Source organism: Poecilia reticulata, linkage group LG3 (assembly GCF_000633615.1).
Source record: "Poecilia reticulata strain Guanapo linkage group LG3, Guppy_female_1.0+MT, whole genome shotgun sequence".
Lineage (NCBI taxonomy): Eukaryota > Metazoa > Chordata > Actinopteri > Cyprinodontiformes > Poeciliidae > Poecilia > Poecilia reticulata.
In genome coordinates, this window is record NC_024333.1 from 6,990,680 (window position 1) to 7,013,891 (window position 23,212).

General features: G+C 40.9%; 1 protein-coding gene and 1 long non-coding RNA gene across 2 annotated transcripts in view; one reads left to right on the plus strand and one right to left on the minus strand.

Moving 5' to 3' along the window:
• Positions 1-2,545: 2,545 nt before the first annotated feature.
• LOC103462154 (uncharacterized) lies at positions 2,546-2,893 on the minus strand. Its single transcript, XR_533282.2, has 2 exons — positions 2,800-2,893; positions 2,546-2,704 (listed from the first exon to the last, which is right to left on the minus strand). It is a non-coding gene; the product is annotated as an uncharacterized LOC103462154 (long non-coding RNA).
• Positions 2,894-3,351: 458 nt separating this feature from the next.
• insyn1 (inhibitory synaptic factor 1) overlaps positions 3,352-23,212 on the plus strand; it is a 66,973-nt gene continuing 47,112 nt past the window's right edge. Inside the window, exon 1 of the mRNA XM_008404750.2 lies at positions 3,352-3,495. Within this exon, the coding sequence (XP_008402972.1) occupies positions 3,352-3,495 (144 nt within the window). The remainder of the gene's footprint in view (positions 3,496-23,212) is intronic.

Here is a 23,212-nt window from a genome sequence, read left to right on the forward strand (position 1 = left end):
AAAACTTGATCATTTATTGATCAAAGAAAAGACGCAAAAGAGTTTATTCTCTAGCACAGAATATTCCTCCAATTAGCCTTACAGCGTCAGCGTAATGCCTCTGATCCGAATGGCAGAAACCACCAGAGAACACCAGAACAAACAGAACCACATGAAAGACCCACCTAACCCTACGTCTGGTTCTCATCTCTCCTCACAGTTATGCAAAGGAATGCATAAGGCCCTGTGGCTGCTTACAGCAAGCTATGGCTCCAGCATCCTCTTGAAAGTGAAAACTTCACAATTTTGAATTTGGTTTTGAGCTCGCACAAGATTGTATTTTTGTTGTTGTTGACTAAGGACCTAATGAAGAAGGTAAGGGAGAGAAAAAGTCATGCCGCTCCTCCCTCCCTACCTACTTCTGTCAGTTAGATTAGGTCATCAAACACCAACCTGCTTTGTTTATTAATGATGTAACATCCAGGGTTCTTTGGACACTCGGCCCCTGGGGGCTGCTTGGCAGGCAGCGGAGGAAGACTTCAAGTTGATTTAAGAGAGATAACACCCTCAACACAACAGTGACAAAAGCTGGACGGGCAGAGCGGGAGGAGATAAGCGAGGAAGTGTCGACAGTGGTGGAGAGGAGAGGAGGCAAGAGGAGGCGCTGGTTGATATGCTGCGCCTTTAAAGCAGCAAGCCCCTCCTCCACAGAGCTGAGCCGAGGAGCCGAGTGGTGCTGGCAGGAGCCTGAGCTCCACGATAAACTCTGGCATCAGCTCCTCTTCATCCGGCAGTCAGCGAGGACACAGTGAGGGTGCAGGGGCAAGAGAGACAGGGACGGAGAAAGAGTGACAGAGACAGAGGGAGCAGGAGAGAGAGAGAGAGACAGACACACAGTAACAGGCCAAACACACTGAGAGGGAGAGGATGTCACAAGAATAACACGCTGCTTTTTTTTTTTTCCCCCCCTCAACGTGCAGCCTCCAGATGCGGGTGAACGCTGACTGGGATGACGGGTGGCAGCGCTTTTACGGCAGCGCGATTGTCTGAGTGACGGCAGCGGCAGCATCACAATCCGAAGTAGGAGTTCTCCTCACCTCCCCGGCTCTTAGTCATCTTTTGCTTCCTCTCTCTCTCTCTCTCCTTTTTTCCAGAGTGCTATCAGGGCCATTCATCGTTCCCATCTCATGCCCCCTGCCTCCACCTCCTCTTCCTCCTCCTCCACAGCTCCATCCTCCACTTGTACTCCTCCTCTGATGAGCCACAACCTCAGAGTGAAATAACCCTGCTGATAGAAGCTTCTCTCTCTGTCAAGACAGTAAGTAGTGGGAGGAAGGGGGGCCAGGGGGGTAGGAACTCTGCTTGTGTGTTTGTGTGTGTGAGAGAGAGAGAGAGAGAGAGAGAGAGAGAGAAAGAGAGAGAGAGAGAGAGAGAGAGAGCAAGGGAGTGAGAGTGTGTGTGTGAGTACCAGAGAGAATGTGTGGGTTTTGTGTGAGAGACAGTGAGAGGAAGAGAGAACAGCAAGACGGTGAGAAGTGTGACTGTGTGCGACAGAAGGACCTCAGAAGAACCGGCTGCTTTGTGCGCAGTTTAAGTAACCGTGCTGTGCCTGGACAGTGGGCTCTAGGCATAGCAACAGCATAGTGATGTACAGGGAAGGTGAGTAGGTGTGTGTCCTGGGTGTGTGTGTGTGTGTGGAGGTGATGCAAGAGATGTATTTTTGAAAGCTGCAAGGCATCCTTCCCGCCGCTGTGTCCGTCCTCAGGTCTCTCACCGTTTTTCGTGCCATTGGGACATGAGGGGAGGCAGGTGAGACGTGTCAGAGTGAGTGACGGATTTCCTCTCTGTCTGTCTGTCTGTCTGTCCGCCAGGTGCCATGTGTAGTTGGCCAGCGCACCCCATGGCCGTGGCAGCGCCCTGCGTTTGGCGAGAGTCTCTCCCCCCCGTTCGTTCGCTGGGGCTCCGTCGGGAAGCTTTCATGGGATTTATCCTGTGCTGCCGGATGGCACAGAGATCCCTTCCCCTTTGAAGAGACTCCGTGGCGAAAACTAACTACATGGATAAGAAGTAAAATAATTATCCAATCACAGCACAAGCAGGCAGACTGGGTTCCCTTAGCAACAACTGAAGGAGACAAGATAATCCTTTTTTTTTTCTCTCTCTCTTTCTGCTCCCTTGGTTTTTGGGCACACCCCTGTGGACCGCCGTGGGTCAGTGTTGTGGAAGAGGAGTTGGAGAACAATGTTGCATAAGACGATGTGCCACCCGGATTCCAGGGGATGGTACTCATTTGCTTTCTGGCCCCCCCGTTCATATGTCTCACTGGGACCATGATCGTTTGTAATCCCTCCACAAATTGTCCTCACAAGTCACGTTCTGCCGGCTTAGAAATCAATTCATTCTGATCCCACATCACCTGGAATGAGCTCTGCATTTAGGAAGTGGGGCTAGAGAGATTGGATGCTGCTTGGAAAAAAAAACCCACAGTCCTTCACCTCAGATATTTCATGGACAAAAAAAAAAAGGTTGGACCACCATCTATGAAGATAATGGATGCGAGACAAAGTTCATTTTGATTTCTAATGAGAATCATATTTATTTTTTTCCTGGGGGCAAGAGGAATATTCCCCTTTTTCCAAAAAGAATCCATCGTTTATCTCTTTATAGACAGCATCCCTCACTGGGGGACTATATTTAGAAGCCAAATCTTGTCCCCTCTGGCTAGCTGGGAGAATAGAAAAAAAAGATCATTGTGAAAACTGAGCCACTGCTGGGATTTTCTATTTTTTTTCTATCGAGGCTACCATGTACGAAACTTACCGTTGAAAAGGATTGACGTGAACCTCTCCGCTGCTTTTATTTTTCTATGTTTGGTCTGCGGTGATGTCACCAGGTGAACAGGATTGTGCAGGAAAGGAAAAGTCTTCTCCCCTTGTAGACGGGTGTTTTCAAAAATAGCACCTCCCTGAGAACAATTTCAAATATACACACTTGACACATGAGATGAGTTGGCTCAACGTGGTTATGTAAGAGTTCCACACCAGCTTCAGCCCATGTGTTTTTCCCCCCTCTCTTTCCTTTTTCAATGGATTTACTCCTTTCAACTTTTCCCATGCTGACTTTCTCTTCATCTGGGGAAGTGTCTGCCAGAAGGCATGGATTTCAGAGCGTGACCCTGTGCCAAGTGTGCAGGCGAGGCAAGGCGTTTCGGCTGCCCAGGTGCTTTTAAGATGTTGAGGTCTCCCTGCGTGGCCGGGGCCCCTGTTCGGATCAGTAGCACTGAGGCTCCTCGTAGCCAAAGACATGGACCCCGACTCGGCTCCCCCACGCCCACAGCCTGTTGGCCACTGGCCCCACGTTGCTTTGTAAAGGATGTCCCTCAGCAGAGCTCCGGCCCGGGACACCTCTGAGACCCCCAGCCCGAGAGAACGCATCCGCAGCCACATGAAGATGGTGATCGACCAGCTGGAAGGCATTCTCAAGGAGCTCAAGGATGTGGCCAAGGAACTCCGGGAGGTGAGGCTCGAGAAATCAGCTTACAAGTGTCAAAGCGTTTTGGAAGGGATTTAGAAGGGAGTGGGGAAAGAAAAGACACCGGCAGTAGACAGGGGGAAAAAATGTCATCGGGTTCAATCGGGTTCTAGGTGGGCTGGGTCTAATTAGGTATAACATTCCTTTGCAGCGTAGAGATTTTGATTAGGATGTGAAAAGGGATGAGATCTCACTTTTTTTTTTGGTTTACCACAAAGCTGACATGCTTTCACAGTCAACAAACAGTTGCTTATCTGCTACTTACAAACGTCTCATGTGTTCAGTGGCGTCTTGTACAAAGGTGCAGCTGGAAAGCAATAAAGCCAAGGCTGAAAAGGAATAAAGACGCAGGCTCAGAGAAGCTACAGGACTTGGCGCCGCAATAGTTATATAACCATTTTGTTAAGGATCATCTGGATCCTTACTGTATTTTTGCCATGGTAACGCTGGCGTGTGTGCTTGTTTATGTGTGCGATTTAGCATTTCTCACCTTGTTCAGCTCATTTTTTCAAGAAATACTACATTGTCAAGACCCACTGCTCCTCTTGGTGCCCAAGGCCTAACTCCCAAAAAAGGAATTGCTGTTTATGGGTTTGGCTTAAATCTAAGGTGTGGACTGAGTGTAGGTTAGGGTTAGGGGTAGCCATGTGTTGATGAAGGTTATGCTTAGGTTAATGGTAAGGCTATAGAAGTGACTAAATAGTAAATTGAAGTTATTGCAAAGTCCTAGTAAAGCTGGAAAAGCAGGATGCATATGTGGTGTGTAGGTTAGGATTAGGTTTAGGCATAACCCTAATCCTAGGTTTTAGGGTAAGGCAATAGAAGGGATAAACAATGAATGGAAGTTATTGCAAAGTCTTTGTGAAGATGGAAAGATAGAACGCATGTGTGATGTGTTCACAAGCAAAATGTCTGGGAAAAGATTATCAAACCATGCTTTTATGGGAATCTTACACTTACAACTACTGCAGTTGGACTGAGGACATGTGTCAGAGTGCTGATAGAGTCCGTCCATCAATGGGGGACTACAAAATCTCATCAGGATCTCCTCCCTGCAGGGTCCTCAAAGCAGTGAGCCCTACTTCCCCAGAAAGAGATGGAGGCAGATAGAAAGACAAAGACATATGAAGCCCTAGCAAACAGTTACACCTAACCCACATCCTCCCTGCACATCACACGATTAGCCTCCCATCTGCCTTCTAATCAGGCATAAACAGAGGAGGAAATTCTGTTGGTGCGCATGTTGTGTGTGCGTATGTGTGTGTGTGTGGAAATGTGCTGAAGAAGTCAAATGGAGGATGTTGGAGCACGTAATGACCTGAAGGAAAGGACGCAGGGGGTCTGAAAGCTGTCATAACTCACTCCATCACTACATGAGAACCAGCCCTCCCCACGCCTTCTTTCCCCCCCGACTCCCAGCTCTGTCCCACTCATTGCGCTCTGCTTGAGCAGTCGGGAGGTGCAAGGGCACCGCTCGCCGTGTGTACCTTCTCTCTGGCGAGCAAGAGAAGCCGGCCCACGTGCAGGAGTGATTGATGATTATGGGACAACTGCAAGTGGAATAATGCTGGCTGGAGCTATTTATAAACAAAAACACAGCCTGTGCCTCTGCCAGCACCAACGCATATCACCATTCTTATTCCAGACCCCATTAGAGAGGGCTGCACAAAGTGGCTCAAATGTCATTTTTTATTGGAAGAGCACAATCCCACATATTGAAATGGCAACAAAATCACTTTAGCTACAGCGGCAGCCATAATACCCATATCAATATCATGCAATTAACTGACCTAGGAGACTGCCACCGGTTTCAAAAGGAAGACGAAGAAACGGGATCAGTGTTGTGCTGTCAGATACGCCGGTCGCTTACTGTTCCATAAAACATCTCATTCTTGGCCACATGAAAGGAAGGCAATAACAGATAACAACTGTCACATAAATAAATGATGAACCACCACGTGAAAGAGATAACTTAGCGAGGGAGCAGTAATGTCTGATTATTACCCACAAGGTCCTTGGGGACTCTAGGGTGCTCCAAGGAGTTAAAGCAAACACTCCAAAGCACAAGCTGTGCAGAAGCCAACAAAGGTGTCACTAAATTTGCTTCACGCTGCAACGTTTATAGATGCACATGGCTTTTGTGCCAAAAAATTAATCTAAAAAAAAAAGATAAGCTTTTTCAAGTAACAACATGACACTTTTTTTATTTAATTTTTTTTAATTGTGACACTGCAACACAATCTGGCTTCATTCAATATTCTGGTCTCATCTATTTCCTCAAAGGGATAAAGCAGATTGAAGTTTTTCTTTAGTCTATCCTTTTAAAAGTCAAGTGGATTAAAGAGTCTTAATAAAGTATTACCTTTCTGGTCAACATGGATCCTACTCATCAGCTGTTAAAGATGCGTCTTTGTCAGGTTTTAAGCAAATGGAAATAACACCGTCAGGAAATGTGTGTTTTGGAGAAAGTATTCACACCCTTTAAGCCGTTTTTTCAGATTACAGTCACAGATTTGAAAGTGTTTATCTAGATCTCATGTGATACACAGACAGTAGTGAATCAATATGGAATTTTATTGAATTCAAAATCTGAATGCAAAGTCAGTCCTGCATGCCTAGATGTGACGTGTCACTAACAGTTTTGCATAGCTACAGGCTGAAAGCTGCATTTCTCTTTGGATCAAAGCCCATCAGTCAGACTAGCCAGAAAGTGTCTTGTTTTGTTGTTTTGCAAGTCTCTGTCCTGAGTCCTTCAGACTCGCTGGGTTTTCCTCCAGGATTGCCCAGGCATTTTACCACCAACTATGATCAACTTGCCCTTTTTTTTGCTGAAGAAAATTATGATGCTGCCACCATCCGGTTCACTGTGTGGCAGTGGTGTGTCTGGGTCTTGTCTGTCTGCATAGGTTTTACAAAACTGGACATGTGGCTTTTTATGGTTTTCCTGCAGCATTGGTTTTCTCCTTGGCAGTCTTCTTCACAGACCAAAATTGCATTGGGGTGTTCACAACAAATAGCTGTCCTGTCAACAGATCTTTCTTGCTAGCTCTTCCATAGTTGCTTCCATTTCCGATTCATGTCCACAGCGTGGGGAAATGTTTTAAAACTTGGCCGTGCTTTTAACCTCTCCGCAACTTTATCCTTGATCCTGTCATCCATGATGGGCCACATGATGCTGTTTGTTTCACCAATGGTCTCTTCTAGTCTTTTTAGGCCCTCAGAGTAAGACTGGATTCAGATGAGATACGATTACACAAAGAGGTTTGTCGTATTAACTTCTCAGGTTACGTCTGAAGGCAAATGATCACAACAGATTTTGCTAAGAAATACCACAGCAAAGAGGCTAAAAACATGAACATGTACATTGTGTGTGTGTGTGTGCGTGTGTGCGTGTGTGTGTGTGTGTGTGTGTGTGTGTGTGTGGGGGTGTGTGTGTGTGTGTGTGTGTGTGCGTGTGCGTGTGTGTGTGTGTGGTGGGGGTGTGTGTGTGTGTGCGTGTGTGTTCTTCAATCACAGGAAAACCAAACCACATAAATAAAAAATTGTGATTTTAGCTTAAAAATAACAACAAAAAAACTTTCACGATATATTAATTTAGCAAGGCAAATTAAATAATCTATGTGAACTTGAGGTGGATTTAAAGTGATTTATAATATTTTTAATAAATTATTAATAATTGAAAATTAATGATAATAATAATAGCATAAGCTAAACACAAATATTCTGGTAAGAAGCACAAATTACTGTTTAACTTTGATAGGATAAATAGTGATAATGATGATATTGGGCAAGTTTGCACATAAAAGACAGAGCTAAGTTATGTTATATTTTCTTGACTACCAAATACATGAGCCTAAATTATTATTTTTATTTAGAACAAAAATCCCCACGAGTAAAAACAGGAAGCTGAAGTGAGGTCAAACTATTTTTAATTTTTTGCTGTTTCAGCTACAAGCTCTGCATGAAAGCCACTAAGTTTCAAAAAGAGGTCACTACTTAGGGGTCTTACTTTCTTGTCTGCCAGCCTTCATCATCCTCATTGCATAGCACCCCTCATCCCTGGAGCACGTTCTCAACTCACACCTTAAATTCTTTACAAAAACAAGCATCATCATTTTTAACGGCGAGCTTGAGTCTCTATGACAACACCCGGTGAGGTCTGAGCGAACCCTGTGGTGAACTTACTGTTTAACTTTAATCACCGTCACAGTATGTAAATGGAAGGCAGTGGGCTGTGATGTTCATGTGAGGCATTTAGAGCTGATACTTTTCTTCAGCAAAGCATTTAACAGAAATGCTGAAAATACCGAGCAGTTTGATGGATCTTGAGAAGGGAACACATGTTTTTTGGGTCTTATTTTTATTTGGAAGCAAATAAAAATGCAGTCCTAAGACCATTTCCTTTTTTCTTTTTTTTAAAAACGTGCAGTTGTTTTTCCCCATACCCAGCCTCTGATGCTGACATTTAAACCCAACTTTATTTATTTGTATTTCTATTCATTTGAATTAGCAGGGGATTTTTTTTTTTTTTATGCATGACGTCTGTGTATTAAAAAGTTAAATTTAGGATCATCGAAAGCAACACAATTTTTTGTTTTATTAATTTATTTTAATTTTTTTCAAACTTGGTTAGGGTTGAGGTAAAAACCAAGACTTAAAAGCTGCAAATTGCAGCTTTTGGTAACAGATCTCAAAATCCCTTCCAAAGTTGAATTTTTTTAAAGCCCTCATCTGAGTGTACGTATGACAACCAGTACATATTATTTCTACAATGATGTAGAGACTAGAGATGTGCCGATCCGGTTTTTTCCTGCCGATACCGATACCAATCACCCATGAGGGCCGATTACCGATACCGATACCAATCACCAATACCGATCATATAATTTTTTTTTTTTTTTATCATAAACACTACCGGTTACATTATGTGGAAAAAGGATCCATGGATACACCTTAATTTAGACAAAAACGTGTTTTTAATAAATTTTTCCAAGAAGAAAACTAAACAAAACAAGCATTGTGCAAATTGTACTGCTATCGGTAACACTATCTTTAACAGGCTGATAACATATGAAGGCTCTGAAGAGGCTAAATAATGCAAAGAGCCAAAATAAAACCTCTCAACATTGCCAAAAAAATTCAAGTATTGAACTTAACATTCAAAGGCATCGCTTAGGATTTGTTGCTGCAGCTGCACAGGCAGGTTGCGAAATGAGATGCAGGTGATCGGTATCGGCAACAAGAGCCAATGATCGCTGATCATGCACTTTTTCACGAAAATCGGCCGATTATGATCAGTCACCGATCGATCGGCACACCTCTAGTAGAGATCCATTTTACACATCCCCACTGGCAGAAACCACATATGGTGAAGCTGATTTTCTTAAACCCTGAATTTAAGTGGGGAAATTAAAGGAAAGAGTAAAAAGCAGGTGTCTAATAAGAAATGTCTTTCATATTTATGTATTTAGTTGAATTGCTGTCATTATGTTCATTGGTCTGACAAAGTAAACTCAAGCTATCTCTGTAAACCTCAAATGTGAAGGTGAGAGCCTTAAGTTTGACACCCAGCATCAATCTTTGAAGCTTTTATTTTGAAATATAAAACACTGAAATTTTGTAGTTCCTGTGCTTAAGATATTGTAGGAGATCTGGACCCTGGTACACAGATATTGACCCTGCTCTATATCGGACCATTTTGGGTACTCTGTAGAGAGCGATATGCAAACACATCTGTCTGCAGAATAACTCAAATTGTTGCTAAACATCAGAGATATTTTACTATTTCAAATGGATCTAGACTGGACAGATTCTTTAAGATTATTTTCAAAAGTTCCACATTGGCTCTTGTCTCATTTCCTGAACGTGAAATTGTGTAAAGTCGTTTCAAAATGGGGGCATTTTGCTCCACCCCTGGCAAACTGAGTGAAACTAAACACCAGCTACACTTGTCTTCGTAAGAATCTCCAGCCTACAGCTGCTTCAAGCTTGCTCAGGATCTGTTTTTTTCAAATGTTGATGTAATTGTTATTGTCACCTGTTGGTGCAGTAAAAGCATTTGGTCTTATTGGGACTGGAATCTGACAAAATATGTAGACGCAGAGCATCCAGAAAAAAATGTAACTGGAGCCATACTCCTCTGATTTTAAAACTTTTTTTAATCATTTTGTAAATGTGATGTCCTTCCCCCCCCTCAAACCCAGAACACAGTGCATGCCTAAAAAGCATCGACTGTGGATAAAACCCAAAGGAGACATCAAGCTTATCACTGTTTTGTACCTTGCTGGATGGCATCAAACAACAACACTCCTTTACATGTGAAAGAAAAATGTTACAGCGCACGGCTAGTTTCCTCCCTTCAAGAGCCCATTACTGTCAATTGAAGCCTGTCTTCCTTTTGAATCCCATTACAGTCCTCATGACAGGTAAAATGAGATGGACCTAAAGGAAGGACACAGGAAGGTAATACACTGATAAACTACACCATTTGTAATAATGCACTGGCATGAATGGCATCCGCAGAGGAAATAATTCATCGAGTTATCATGTCAACCTTGGGCATTAGAGAAGCGTGAGGGGGAAGAAAAAAAAAACGGGAAGGAAATATCAAACAAACTGCAAAGTAGCCATGTAAAAAAAACAAAACAAAACCTGCAGAAACAGAATTTCAGCACAAAAGGGTAACTGTGGAGACACAGATGTCGGAGTTAACCCATGGTGTTAACTACAGACATTCAGCATGGTAAATTAAACAGATTAATGAAGCGCTAAAAGATTGAGACAACATAAAAGCAGTAATGACGTAGGCTAAAAGGGGAGGGAAAAAAAAAACATTCCGGGAGGAAGCTACACATGTCTATATGGAACCAAACAGGAATGATGGAATGTTATTATGCGGATGTAGTTATTATGCAGAATGATAGCATGAGCTGCAGATCCTTCATGTTGGTGCTCATCCCCAAGACAAATGAACACAGGAAGGCAATCAGGATTCGTAGAATTAAAGCTCCAAGAGGGAAGGATGAATAAAAGCTCGACAAAGAGCAATTATGATTAGCCTTTTGGTATTTGTGTGCATATGCTTATGTAATGCAGGAGGCTGGCCTACTAAAGCTCTGAGAGGGAGGATATAGCCGACAGCAAGAGACGACTGTCAGGTAAAATCTGCGCACTTCAAATGTCAGCCCTTTTTTAATTCTTCTTCTTCCAAGAAGGAAGCACTAAAAGCAACAAGAGTAAAACAAGAATCAACCACCAAGTAGTTTTGAGTTTAAAAATGTACAAAGGAAACACAGACACAATCTTTTCTTCTGTTGCAGAAACAAGAGATGAATTCCACCCTTTTTTTTCCCCCCTTTAAGCAATCTGAGCCGTGTAATTTTGCTACACTGTCTGTCAAAACGAAGTGTTTCTACTAAAAATGGAGCGTGTCCAATTAAAACTGCCATATGAGAGATGTGGTGACCTCTGACATCCAAATGATTCAGTTGTTAAACCATTGTGTAAACACGGAGATAGAAATCAGCAACCGGTGGCAACTCTATACAATAAGGTCTAAAACCAGTAATAATAATAAACAGATGTCGGACTTCCGCTTCCGGCATGCCCGAGTAAAGACGCGTGTAGACCGTGCTCTGACCGAGACAACTCTTAATTTGCCTGCTATAAGAATATACATCCACCTATATATCCAAAAAACGKTAACAGAATGGCGTCGACACAAAAAACTACAAGAAGAGAAGCGAAGACGGGGAAAGACGAAGATACTAAGTCGACACGAAAGCAGCTAACGCTAGATGCTAGCTTAGCTCAGAGCGACACTGGGAACGAAATGATAATGCTAACGGAGCTTCGCAAATTTAGAGAAGAATCTCGAATTGCACAACGGGACATTTTGGACTCCCAAGCACGGATGGAGGCGACAATTGGAGATATAAAAAAGAGAATTGACACATTGGAAGAGAGACTGAACTCAGTCGAGGAGAGAGTGAGTAATTCCGAAGGCCGAGACATACAACAAGATAGAGTGTTAGCTTATCTACTTAAGAAGGAAGCCAGACTGACCGCCATATTGGACGATACAGAGAACAGAATGCGCAGAAACAATATAAGAATATATGGGATYAAGGAAGGTTCAGAAGGGAAAAGAATGATCCCGTTTATTACAGACTTCTTAAAATCTGCAGTGAAATTACCGGAGGGACCGGACATCATTATTGAAAGAGCACACAGAGCTACWGCCCCGAAACCGAATCCAGCTGCTACACCACCRAGATCCATAATAGTTCGCTTTCTGGATTTCAATGTTAAACAGATGGTACTGCAGCAGGCATGGAAACAGCGAGATGTGGAGTTTCAGGGGAACAAGGTTTACTTCGATCAGGACTACTCCGCAGGAGTGCAGAGGAAAAGGAAACAAGTCCGGGAAGTGATTAAGAAATTGAAGGGGCTCAACATCAAGGCACAATCACCTTACCCGGCTCAACTTAGACTGTTTTTGGATAAGGGTGTCAAAACTTTCCCCTCCCTACTGGAGGCTCAAACTACACTGGAGGAACTTGGGATTCCTGTGGAAGTAGATGAAAGGGACATTCTGGAGAGAGAACTACTGCGCAGCAAGTGGCAGACCAAGGGGAGACGTGAGAAGGCTGATCCAARTCKGGATATTAGGGCCATATTGAACTCTGTGGAGCAGCACAAGGAGGGATGAGACGGCAGCGTTCAACTGGTTCTGCCYTAGTCCAGTCGTCATTGTAACTAAAGGTGGACTATTTAAGAATATAATGAAGTTCATGCAGGTATAATAATTATAAGAACAACATTAAGATTTCTAGAATATAGGTCAGAGGGTACACGGTGAGTATGTTTCTTTTTCTATTTTTTTTATTTTTTTTCTCTCCCAACTGGGCATTTAACGCAGCAGATTAAAGGACTATGTGGACTGCTGCTTACACACAATGTGTACCCCACCCAGGGAGATTACTCTCCCTGTCCTTCTTACATCAGGAATGTGCTGCCAATGTTCTGCGAGAAGGCGGCACATGGAATAACTGGAAGTTCCTTAATGATYACGATCTGATTTCTTGTTCATGTTGTTCATTTTGTTCATTGTTTCTCGACGAGCTGACTTTGATTGCTATTTACATTTACATTTATAAATATGTCAAGATACTAWGGGAGGGAAGTAAAAGAATTTTCGTACTCACGTAAATATGACGACTTTGAATATCGTTACTTACAACGTTAATGGTGTGAACCACGTTATCAAGAGGAAAAAAATTCTATCACAATTGAAACGATTGGACTGCACAATCGGGCTCTTGCAAGAAACTCATTTAAATGAAGTAGAACATGCTAAATTAAAAAGAGAATGGGTAGGACAGATATTCAGCGCATCCTATGATAACTATAAAAAAAGGGGAGTAGCAATATTATATCATAAATCTTTAAACTTTGTAGCAAAGAACGTACTCAAAGATAAAGGAGGTCGTTGGATAATGGTCGTTGGCTCGATTGGAGGAACCACCCTAACAATTATGAATGTTTACGCCCCAAATGAGGAYAATCCAGGTTTTTTTAAAGAGTTAGCCCAAACTTTAGCGGGACATGCAAAAGGAATAATCGTATTGGGTGGAGACTTTAACTGTGTCTTAAATCTTTACATGGACAAATTCCCAACGGAACAAAAATATCAATTATTAAAAACGAAAGTGCTTAAGAACTTAATAGAGGAACTAGGGCTTGTTGATATTTGGCGCGCAAAACATCCAAAGACCAGAGATTATACCCATTTCTCCAAGGTACACAAGAGTCACTCTAGAATTGACTTTTTTTGTGTCACTAAACAAGAGGCCCATAGAGTGGTGAATTGTCATATTGAACCTCAAACTATTTCGGATCATGGACCTGTGATAATGTCCATGAAAGTGGACCTAGAAAAACCCTTAAGACTATGGAGATTGAATGTATCACTTTTAAATAATCCAGAGACAATTCAATATATAAAAGACGAACTTAATTTCTTTTTGGACACTAATGATAGGGAGGGGATTTCCCCCTCTATACTTTGGGACACAGCCAAAGCCTACTTAAGGGGCAGAATCATTTCATTTTCCTCAAAAATAAAAAAAGAACGCGAGAAAAAGCAAGAACAGGTGCAAGAGCAAATTAGGAAACTTGAAGCTGAACATAAAAAAACAAACAAGGACGATATTTTACAGGACCTGGAAAAATGTAGGCAAGAGTTGAATGATTTATTAACTTAYAAGGCAGAGGGAGCACTACGTTTTGCCAACCAAAAATATTATGAACAGGGAAACAAAGCAAGTAGACTTTTAGCATTTCAGCTAAGGAAAGCACAAGCAAGTCGAACTGTTCAAAAGATTACATGTCCACTATCCAAAAAGTTGATATCACAGCCCAAAGAAATAGCAAATGCATTTTCAGAATATTATAAACAATTATAYGATTTTGTGACCACTCCCGATAAAGCAGATAAAATTAAGCAATTTTTACAACAAATTAATCTTAACAAAATTGACGAACGGGAGGCTAAAGCATTGGTAGGGACAATCACTGAGGAAGAAATTAAATCTGTTATTGGAAACCTTAAAAATAATAAATCACCTGGAGCAGATGGGTTCCCAGGTGAATTTTATAAAAACTTTCAGGCTGAGATTACACCACTCTTATGCAGAGTGTTCAACTATGCTTTAAAATCGAAAGATCCTCCTAAAACGTGGGCGGAAGCAATCATATCGGTCATACACAAAGAAGCTAAAGACCCCACAAAATGCGCGTCTTACAGGCCTATTAGTTTACTGTGCAATGATGTAAAGATTTTAAGTGCCATCCTAGCTAAAAGAATACAAAAGATTATTAACAAACTTATTAACCCCGATCAAACGGGCTTCATACCAAACAGACTTGGAATAAACAATATTAGACGTACTTTAAATATAATCTCAGCTGGCCAACAACACCCATATCAGTCAATGCTTCTCGGTCTGGATGCCGAGAAGGCATTTGACCGGGTGGATTGGATGTTCCTAAAGCAGGTCTTATTGAAAATGGGTTTTGATGGAAACTTTATTAATTGGTTTGAAGTACTATATTCCAACCCAACCTCTAGAGTGCGCGTGAATGGTTATATGTCAGGAAGTTTCCCCTTGAAAAGGGGAACGCGTCAGGGATGCTGTCTTTCACCGATTTTGTTCGCTATTAGTATAGAACCTCTAGCGGAGTTAATTAGGACGGACCCATCAATTCTAGGTATATCAGATGATACTAGAACTCACAAATTGTCACTGTACGCAGATGATGTCATACTCTACATTAGAGATCCGATAAACTCTATACCAAATATTTTAAAATGTCTGAAAGACTTTGGTGCAGTTTCAGGGTACAAAGTAAATGAATCAAAATCAGAGGCCATGATGATAAGAGGGACCTGGCCCTCAGAACTATCAAAATTAGTGAATTTTAATTGGTCACCTAGTGGATTTCGATATTTAGGAATTAATATTRCCACGGACGTTTCCAGACTATACAAAACAAATTATGGRAAATTATTGGATCAAATCCAAAAAGATTTGGAAAGATGGGAAATTTTGCCGCTTTCCTTTTTTGGAAGGATTGAAACGGTTAAAATGAACATTCTCCCCAGATTGCTATATTTGTTCATGTCCCTTCCTATTTGGATTCCGTCAAAAACATTTAAAAAGTTGCAAAAAATGATTTCTACCTTTATCTGGCAGAAGAGAAAAGCCAGAATGAAATTCGCACAGCTGACTAACGATAAATCTAGTGGAGGTCTTAACTTACCAAATTTAAAATTATATTACTGGGCAGCACAATTGCATGCAACTGCAGAGTGGCTAATACAAAATAAAGAAACAACCTGGCTGTCATTAGAACAAAGTGCTTGCCCCAAATTAACATTACAGGCACTTGCATTTTGCTCGATTGAAACTTGGAATAAGCACAAAATTACAAATACATGGATGAAAAGCACACAAAAGACTTCGAGCATGGTTAGAAAAAGGATGAAAGCTCCACAATCCATATCGAGGGCCTTAAAAATCTCAGATATAATAAACTTTATACCAGGGCAACTTGATTCAGAGTTCCGGAATTGGCAGACCAAAAATCTAACTTTTATTGAAGACCTGTTTGAAGGAGAGATTTTGAAATCGTTTAGTCAGCTTAAGGAGGAATATGAGTTGACTACAAAAGATTTTTACAGATATCTACAACTGAGAAGTTACCTGATGTCCCATACTGAATGGTCTCTTCTTAAATCACGACCCACTGATTTAGAAAGGTTCTACATAAAGATTTCCAAGGAAAAAAAATCTGGCAAAACTGTGTCAAACTTATACAAATGCTTAAAGACATCTATGTCGGAGGGATCCCCTGGGATAAAGGAAAAGTGGGAGCTGGAAATGAATGTGGTGATTGAAGATCAGGAATGGGAACAAATATGTGAAACTGGACATAAACTGACCAATAGCCCAACATGGAAAGAATTTTACTGGAAAATAAACGTTAGATACTTCAAAACACCAAGTGTTACTTCAAAATATAATCAATCTAAATCAAATTTATGTTGGAGACAATGTGGACTAATTGGGGACCATACTCACATTTTTTGGGATTGTCCAAAKATTAAAAGGTTTTGGGAGGGAATTAGAAGGGAGATCTCTAATATCTTACATGTTTACATTGAATGGAACCCTCTTGTCTTGGTCCTGGGATTACTCCCAAGTGATCTCTTAAGCAAAGAAAAAAGATATCTATTTGGAATTATGGTACTGGTAGCCAAAAAAATGATAACAATACATTGGTATAAGCCTTTATCCCCTACTATAAATCAATGGAAAGAGAGGCTAGTGAGCGTTTATACAATGGAGAAGATAACAGCAAAATTATTGATGACAACCGATTTATTTAAGAAGAGGTGGAATCCTCTGGTGACACATTTACATTTGACATTGTAGTAAGTAAATATAGATGCAAACACATTGGGGTACTCTGGGTACACCAATGTACTATGTACGTCTTTATCAAAATGTAAGTAAAAATTACTGAAAAAGAATTTCCCTGTATTAAATATCTTATATCTTATACTGGTAATACATATGTAACTTGATGTAAATCATATGGAACAAGGAAGGGAGTACTCCCTGAAACTACAGCTCGTCGAACTGTTCAGATGTTGTTCATGTTATTTGTTTTGTAGTACCGGAATGGATGTAAGTGATTTGAGATGTCAGTTGTTGAGTATGTCTGCAAAACTAATAAAAGTTTTTTGTTCAAAAAAAAAAAAAATAATAAACAGATGTCCACATTTGGGAGGGGTCCCTTTCTAGTAAAACCAAGCTGAATCCATTCCAAACTCAGAGGGAGCCGATTGGAGACTGAAACCAAAGTCAAGGGCCGTGTCCTCTCCTCGTTCTGTTTTCCCTGCTGATGCTGCTGCTGAGCAGGCCAGTGAGAAGAAAACTGCTTAGTAGATGCAGTTTAATATTAAACCACAAGTGTGGCTACAAGCTGCTCTTTCACTGACGGAGGAACGACCAGAAAGGATTCCAGCGAGACGCCAGCCGAGTCCATTTGGTTGCTTTAGATTGTTTTTGCAGGGATGGCATGCGGATGAGACTGGATTATTATAGTCAGACCATATCCAAAATAATATAGTATCACCATCTGGTTAGATGGGTTTGCGATGTTTTATGATAAATGTGTGTTGATGAGTTTTAAAGCTTTCTGTTAGGTTTTTAAATCATGCAAAATCGACTGTTTTGAGCTTTATGCCATATTAAATGTCATTCCCTCATCAAACACATACATGGAGAGTTGCTGTGCCTCATCCAGGCATGTTTGAGAAATTCTTGAATCTCCCGTGGCAACTGTGTAGACGTGTCTTAAAACCTCCTCATACGATGCACTGCCTATTTACTCAATGATCCGGCTAGAGGCTTCAGTCGCCCAGCTGAGCTCTCGCCCTACAGAGCACCCCGCCCCCTACGGATTCCCCTCACTGCTCCTCCAAACTAGCGGCAGCAGCAACTAGCAAAAACCTGGTGGAACTGTGCATCTGCTGAGCTCATGGTAGAAACTACAAAGCTCCTAAGAACAGATGTAAACAGCAACAATGGATGGCATGGAAAGGCATTGTTGTGATAAAGAAAGGAAAGGACTCTTTGCTACTGTGAAAGACTAGGATATTCTTAAAGAGACACAGGCCAAATTCAAGGTGTTAGGTACGGTTATGATGCAAAGTCAAAATTCTTTTAAGTTGTTTTTGATTTATATAGGGTGATATAGTTTGGATTTTGATATAAAATGGCACTATACTGGAAAATACATAACACTCTCTTTTGCCACTGCATTTTTAGATTAAAGACACAAATACTACAATCCCATCACACACCATAGCTATCTAGGCAACAGATAAAGGCCCCAAAGAAAAAGCTCTTACATGATTGTTTTTGATTGTGTAACATAATGTTACACAATGAACACATCACCACTGCAGGTCTTTTTTTAACAAGTCAGCTGCATAATGTAGCTCAAAATTGTTTTTAAAGTATTACTTTACGCAATATGAATGTCACAAAAAATATCAACTTATTGTATAAGTGCCCACCATTCAGGCTCTATGCTAGTAATAAGTTTGTGATTTGATTCAAGTGCATCAAAAGGGCACTGTGCAGAAAATTCTAACAGCAGGAATGACGGGAGAAGAAGAGTTAAAGAGTAAGCAAAGAGTTAAACATTTCTTTGCACAGCCAACTTTAAACATTTGGTTTTTACGGCAATACTGTTTCAATATTTGTTTAGGGTAATGGGAGTCTCTACCAAAATTTTAAAACATCACATAACCGTTCAGGTTCGGAATCTCCCTTTACTACAATGTCAACGTTACGTGTCGTACCAAAAAAAAATCCCACCACGTTTTAATCCACCAGCGGATCTGATTTGATGAGCCTCAATAACAAACTTGGCAGATGACCTTGGTTCTTTTCATTCTTTCAAATAAATTCCTACGATCAGAAATTAGAACAAGTCCCCAGGCTGCCTTCTAATGGATCATTTTCCACTAAACTACCATTTTGATTTGACCGCCGGTATTGTGGGTTTTTACTGCCCAGTTGACCACAGCCCAGTGATCTCCACTGAGGACAGTCCAGCCTGTTCTCTTCGACAGAATCTATTTATTTTAGATTACGGCGGGGGGTAGAGGGGGGTTGAGGGGGGTTGAGGGGGGCCTCGCGAACACACCGAGCAGCTCAGCAGGGTGACTGTTACTCACTGGGAAAGGCTGAGAGCTTAACCACACAAGAAGAGAGTGCCCTTCAACCCGACATACCTTGACCAAAGGGTTTATTCTCATTAAAAGCCATTTGGAGGAAATGAAGTACCCGCCCGCCGTGTCTGTCAATTTGTTCTTCCTTGTCAGACCTCTTTTGTGTGTGGAAATTAAATTCCTAAATTAAACTGGGTGACATGCCTCCAGCAGAGCTCTCTTTGCTTAGGAAGACAACAAGAATGAGGAACCTCGAGCCTTATCTATTCTTTCCTGAATACAAAACACTGTGCCATCTCCCCCACACCTGTGTTGCTGCCTTGAGCTCAGCTCCGTGGTTGCTTCTGCTGCTTCTTTTTTTTTTTTCTATTTCCATCCCTGGAATGAATCAGTGGCTCAATTATTCCCAGCACTGATAAAGTATTGCCTGAGGAGTTGAAGTAAAATGCCTGATTATCGTTTTTTTTTTTGTTTTTTTTCTAAGAGCTGATTTCTTATTGAATCTTACTTGGCCGTAGTCGTGACCAATCGGCACTTTTAAAATAAAAATGTGATGCCATGTTGATAATATCACGTTCCTATGAATGATATAATGAAGCACTTTTAAGTCACCAAAGAAGGGCGGAGGGAGTTGAAAAGAACAAGCTAAGACTGTTGTAGTGTCTAACCTTGAAAGCAGGTAGAGAGACTAAAAAAGAAAAAAAAGCGCAAGTTGCAAATGGTTCCCCTGAGCCCCTTTTTACCTGGCTTTGCTGTGGAGATCTAGCTTCTTTAGGATGCAGGCCCGGCATATTGACAAGCCCATCATGCCTGCAAAACCTACTGGATTAGCTCTGCCTCCTTCTGCGAACCCTGCTCTCAGCACACACTGTAATGAGGGCTTGAGGTTAGACCTCTGCTGAGGTAAACACACCAAAAATTGTGCTCTTTGTGCTCATTGATTTTTATCACCTAACACACCTTCAGAAGGCTAGTTACAGATAAAGCTGTGTTTTTTTTTTTGTTTTTTTTACTATGCATGCTTGTACTCTGTGGTTCAGATGCTAACCTGTTTTTTAGACTTGTTCCAAGGGAGAAAAATAGCTGAACAGTTTGTGGACGCAAGTTGAAAGGGAATGGGGAGGAGGATGTGTTTTCCGGAAAGTGTGCAGGAGGAAAAAAAAAAAAAAAGAGGAACAGGGAAGCAAGAAGGTTAGAGGGGGATAATGGATCCTCCAGCTTCACGAAATTGTGACGGACTGGGTGGAACAGCTTAGAACAATTGTGAAAATTGCGCTCTTGCGTTGGCGTGTTCGGGGTTGTTGTGGGCCTACCTTTTGGGGCTGTGGATAAAATCAGTAGGCTGTAGTTAATGGTGTGAGAAGCGGCGTCTATCAAAGTCTCAGAGAAAAGCAACATCATTCCATCGTTTCAAAGCGCAGTGTACTAAGGAGCAGGCTGCTTTGTCTCAATTAAGCCTTTTTCCCCCCTCAGGTGTGGACACTAATTAAAAGGTCAGATGGAAAACAGGAATTTTCCTTGGGTGGATTGTTGGTTTTGCCTTGTTTTTTGGCAGCGCCTACAAGTTCAGATCCAGCTCCTCTCTTTGTGTTATACTGAGTGATCATCAGGAGCCTTTTTGGTCCTTCCTTTTATTTTTAGCTACAATATATGGCGTCTCATAAATCATCCCTTTTAAAAGGATATTGAACAGTTTTATCCAGAACGATAAATTAAACAGCACAATGACGTAGATGTATCAATACACAAATCTCAAAATTTCTCAAGGTCTTTCAAGGATTTCTAGTGTATTTACTACATTTTCATATTGATACATTATGTCCATGAGTTGCTGTCATATAGTATGGTTCTTCTTTAATGCTATTAATATTCAGAATCATGATTTTCTTTATTATTAAAGACCATCTAACCATCACCTTTTCAATTAAGGTTGTCTTCTGTAGATAATGGCACACACAGCTAAACAAGGCTCACCATGCGACCACACCCACTCACAAATACAGGAAATTCATGGATATTTGACACTGCCTCCAAAAGCATTTATAAATATCTACTTTAACAGTTGAAACAATTAATATGCATTAATAGACATATACGATGTAAGTGTTGCATATCAGTCAGCATCGATAATTATAGTTCAGTTTTTGTTTTAAGAATCGGAAATTCTGCCAAACTGGTGGCGTGACCTTTCCTGTTTTATCCAATTTTCACTCCACATCTTTGTTGTTGGTTTTTTAAGCATTGATGAGGCACGAAGGCGAACCCTGAGGTCCACTGTATGTTTCATGTTGTTGGGTTTATGTGTAGTTAACCAATATTAAACATTTTGAAACAATGCTTCAGTAGTCCAATATCTAACCTAAAGGTGGGCACAAAGCATGTCAGATGTTAGTGATAGCTGCACCACTACATACGTAAAGAGTCAACATATATTTGAAGTCATTTTTTTTGTGTCGATGAAGGCATTTATAGAAAGCAAGCTGGTTTTATGACCAAAAAAAAAAAAAAATGTTTTAGAAGAGAGCAATTGAAAAGTTGCTTAGGAAAACATTTTTACATCGACAAAACGTTAAAGTTGATCTATACCTAAATTTCAGTTGCAATTTGCATCCGTTTAAACTTTAGTGTGTCAATTGTAAAACTGGCTGCCGCCCAGGGGACAGCATCCTTCTAAATCTGGTCCTGTCTGCACATACGATTATGGTAAAAAAAAATAAAATAAAATGGAACAAAACTGATTGGTTCTAGTGTGATAAATGTTCTTGTCCCCTGCATTCAAGGAATGGAAACAAGAAAAGTCTGACTTGAATACTTTACTTTAGTAAAAACATTTTAGAAAACTCTTAATGGGATGTTGAGGAATGAGTCTTGTCCTCCTGCTTACCTTGTCTTAAAGTACATTTGTTCCGATTTCTGATCATATTATCACATAAGACAAATGGCCAAGGTCTCTATAAGGAAGTTGTCAGAGGTACGCATTAGTGTTGACTCAATCTATTTATTACCAAGCACATTTCCACAAGCACATTTTCTTGTTGTCAGGGGGGGGAATAAAATAATAAAATGCAGTCAGAGGACAGAATAAGGACGCCGCCACGTTAAATTCATTTCTTACATTTGGCACTATCTTCTGGCGACATCTGCACGGTCCAAGACTCGGCTGAAAATAATGTTATGTTGGTAAATAAATGACAAGATGATAGTGGAATCTACTATTAAAGTTTTCTAACTTTAATACATAAAATTACATTTAGGACTTGTATTGCTTGCAAAAGTGTTAATATTTCTTGAATGTTATGGGTTTTTTTTTTTCTTTTTTAGTCACAGCCACAAACCTCAGTGTATCTTATTAAAAGGATATAGATGCACCAACATAAAGTAGTGTCTCATTTTAAGGTGTGGTTTGCATTTGTATTAAGCTATACTGAATCAACTATTCTTTGCTGATATTACAGTAAAGGCGACATGTTTCTACCAGCTTCTCATAACTAGAGACAGATTTTTTTTTTTGCTCTTCTTCCATTCTTCTTTTCAAAATAACTCATGTTTTCAGCGAGCCTCGCTGGAGAGGCTCTGTGAAAAGACGTCATTGAGTGGGATCCATGTCTGGACTTTTACCCAGCCATTCTATCACACGAATTTGCTTTGATCAAACCCAGTCCATTGTAGTGGTGGCTGGAAGTTTGGGGTCGTTGCTCCGCTGAGTGAGGGAAACCTCTGCCTTGATCTCAAGTCTTCTCCAGCCTCGCCTCTATATTTAGATCCATCCATCGACTCTGAGCATATTTTCTATCCTAGCTGAATGAAAAGCATCCCAACACATTCATCCTGCCTCCACCATGTTCTGCCATGTGGATGTTGCGCTCAGGTTCATTTTCCACAACACACTATTTAGCATATTGGTTGAAAAGCTCCATTCTGATCTCACTGTCGGCAGTGCTTTTGGCAAACTGCAACAACAACTTTCCCTCTTTCTGAATTTTGTGTCTGTTGTCTTCATTTCTGTTCGTTAAACATATGTAGCCTTCATAGAATGTAGAAATTTACAGTCTGGTGGACTTGTTTTATTAATTAGGTAATGTCTGAAGGTGGTGTTGGATTTAACTTAGGAGAAGCAAAATAAAAGGGGCTGCCACACTTTTCAGGTTTCATCTGAAAACAAATGTACTGTTTTAGTTAACTATACCACTTTTTTGTGTTTGTCTTTAATATTGTAGACTTTGGCTGGGAAATAAAATGTTCTGAAGTTCTGAATACTTTTGCAACCACTGTAGATACGTTTTTGCGGGGAAAGAAAATAGTGCCTTTACACAAAAAGAGTCACACTCTCAGCTAATTTCTCTGAAATATCACACAGCCGTTGGTTTCTATTTGGGACAATAAAAAGTGGTC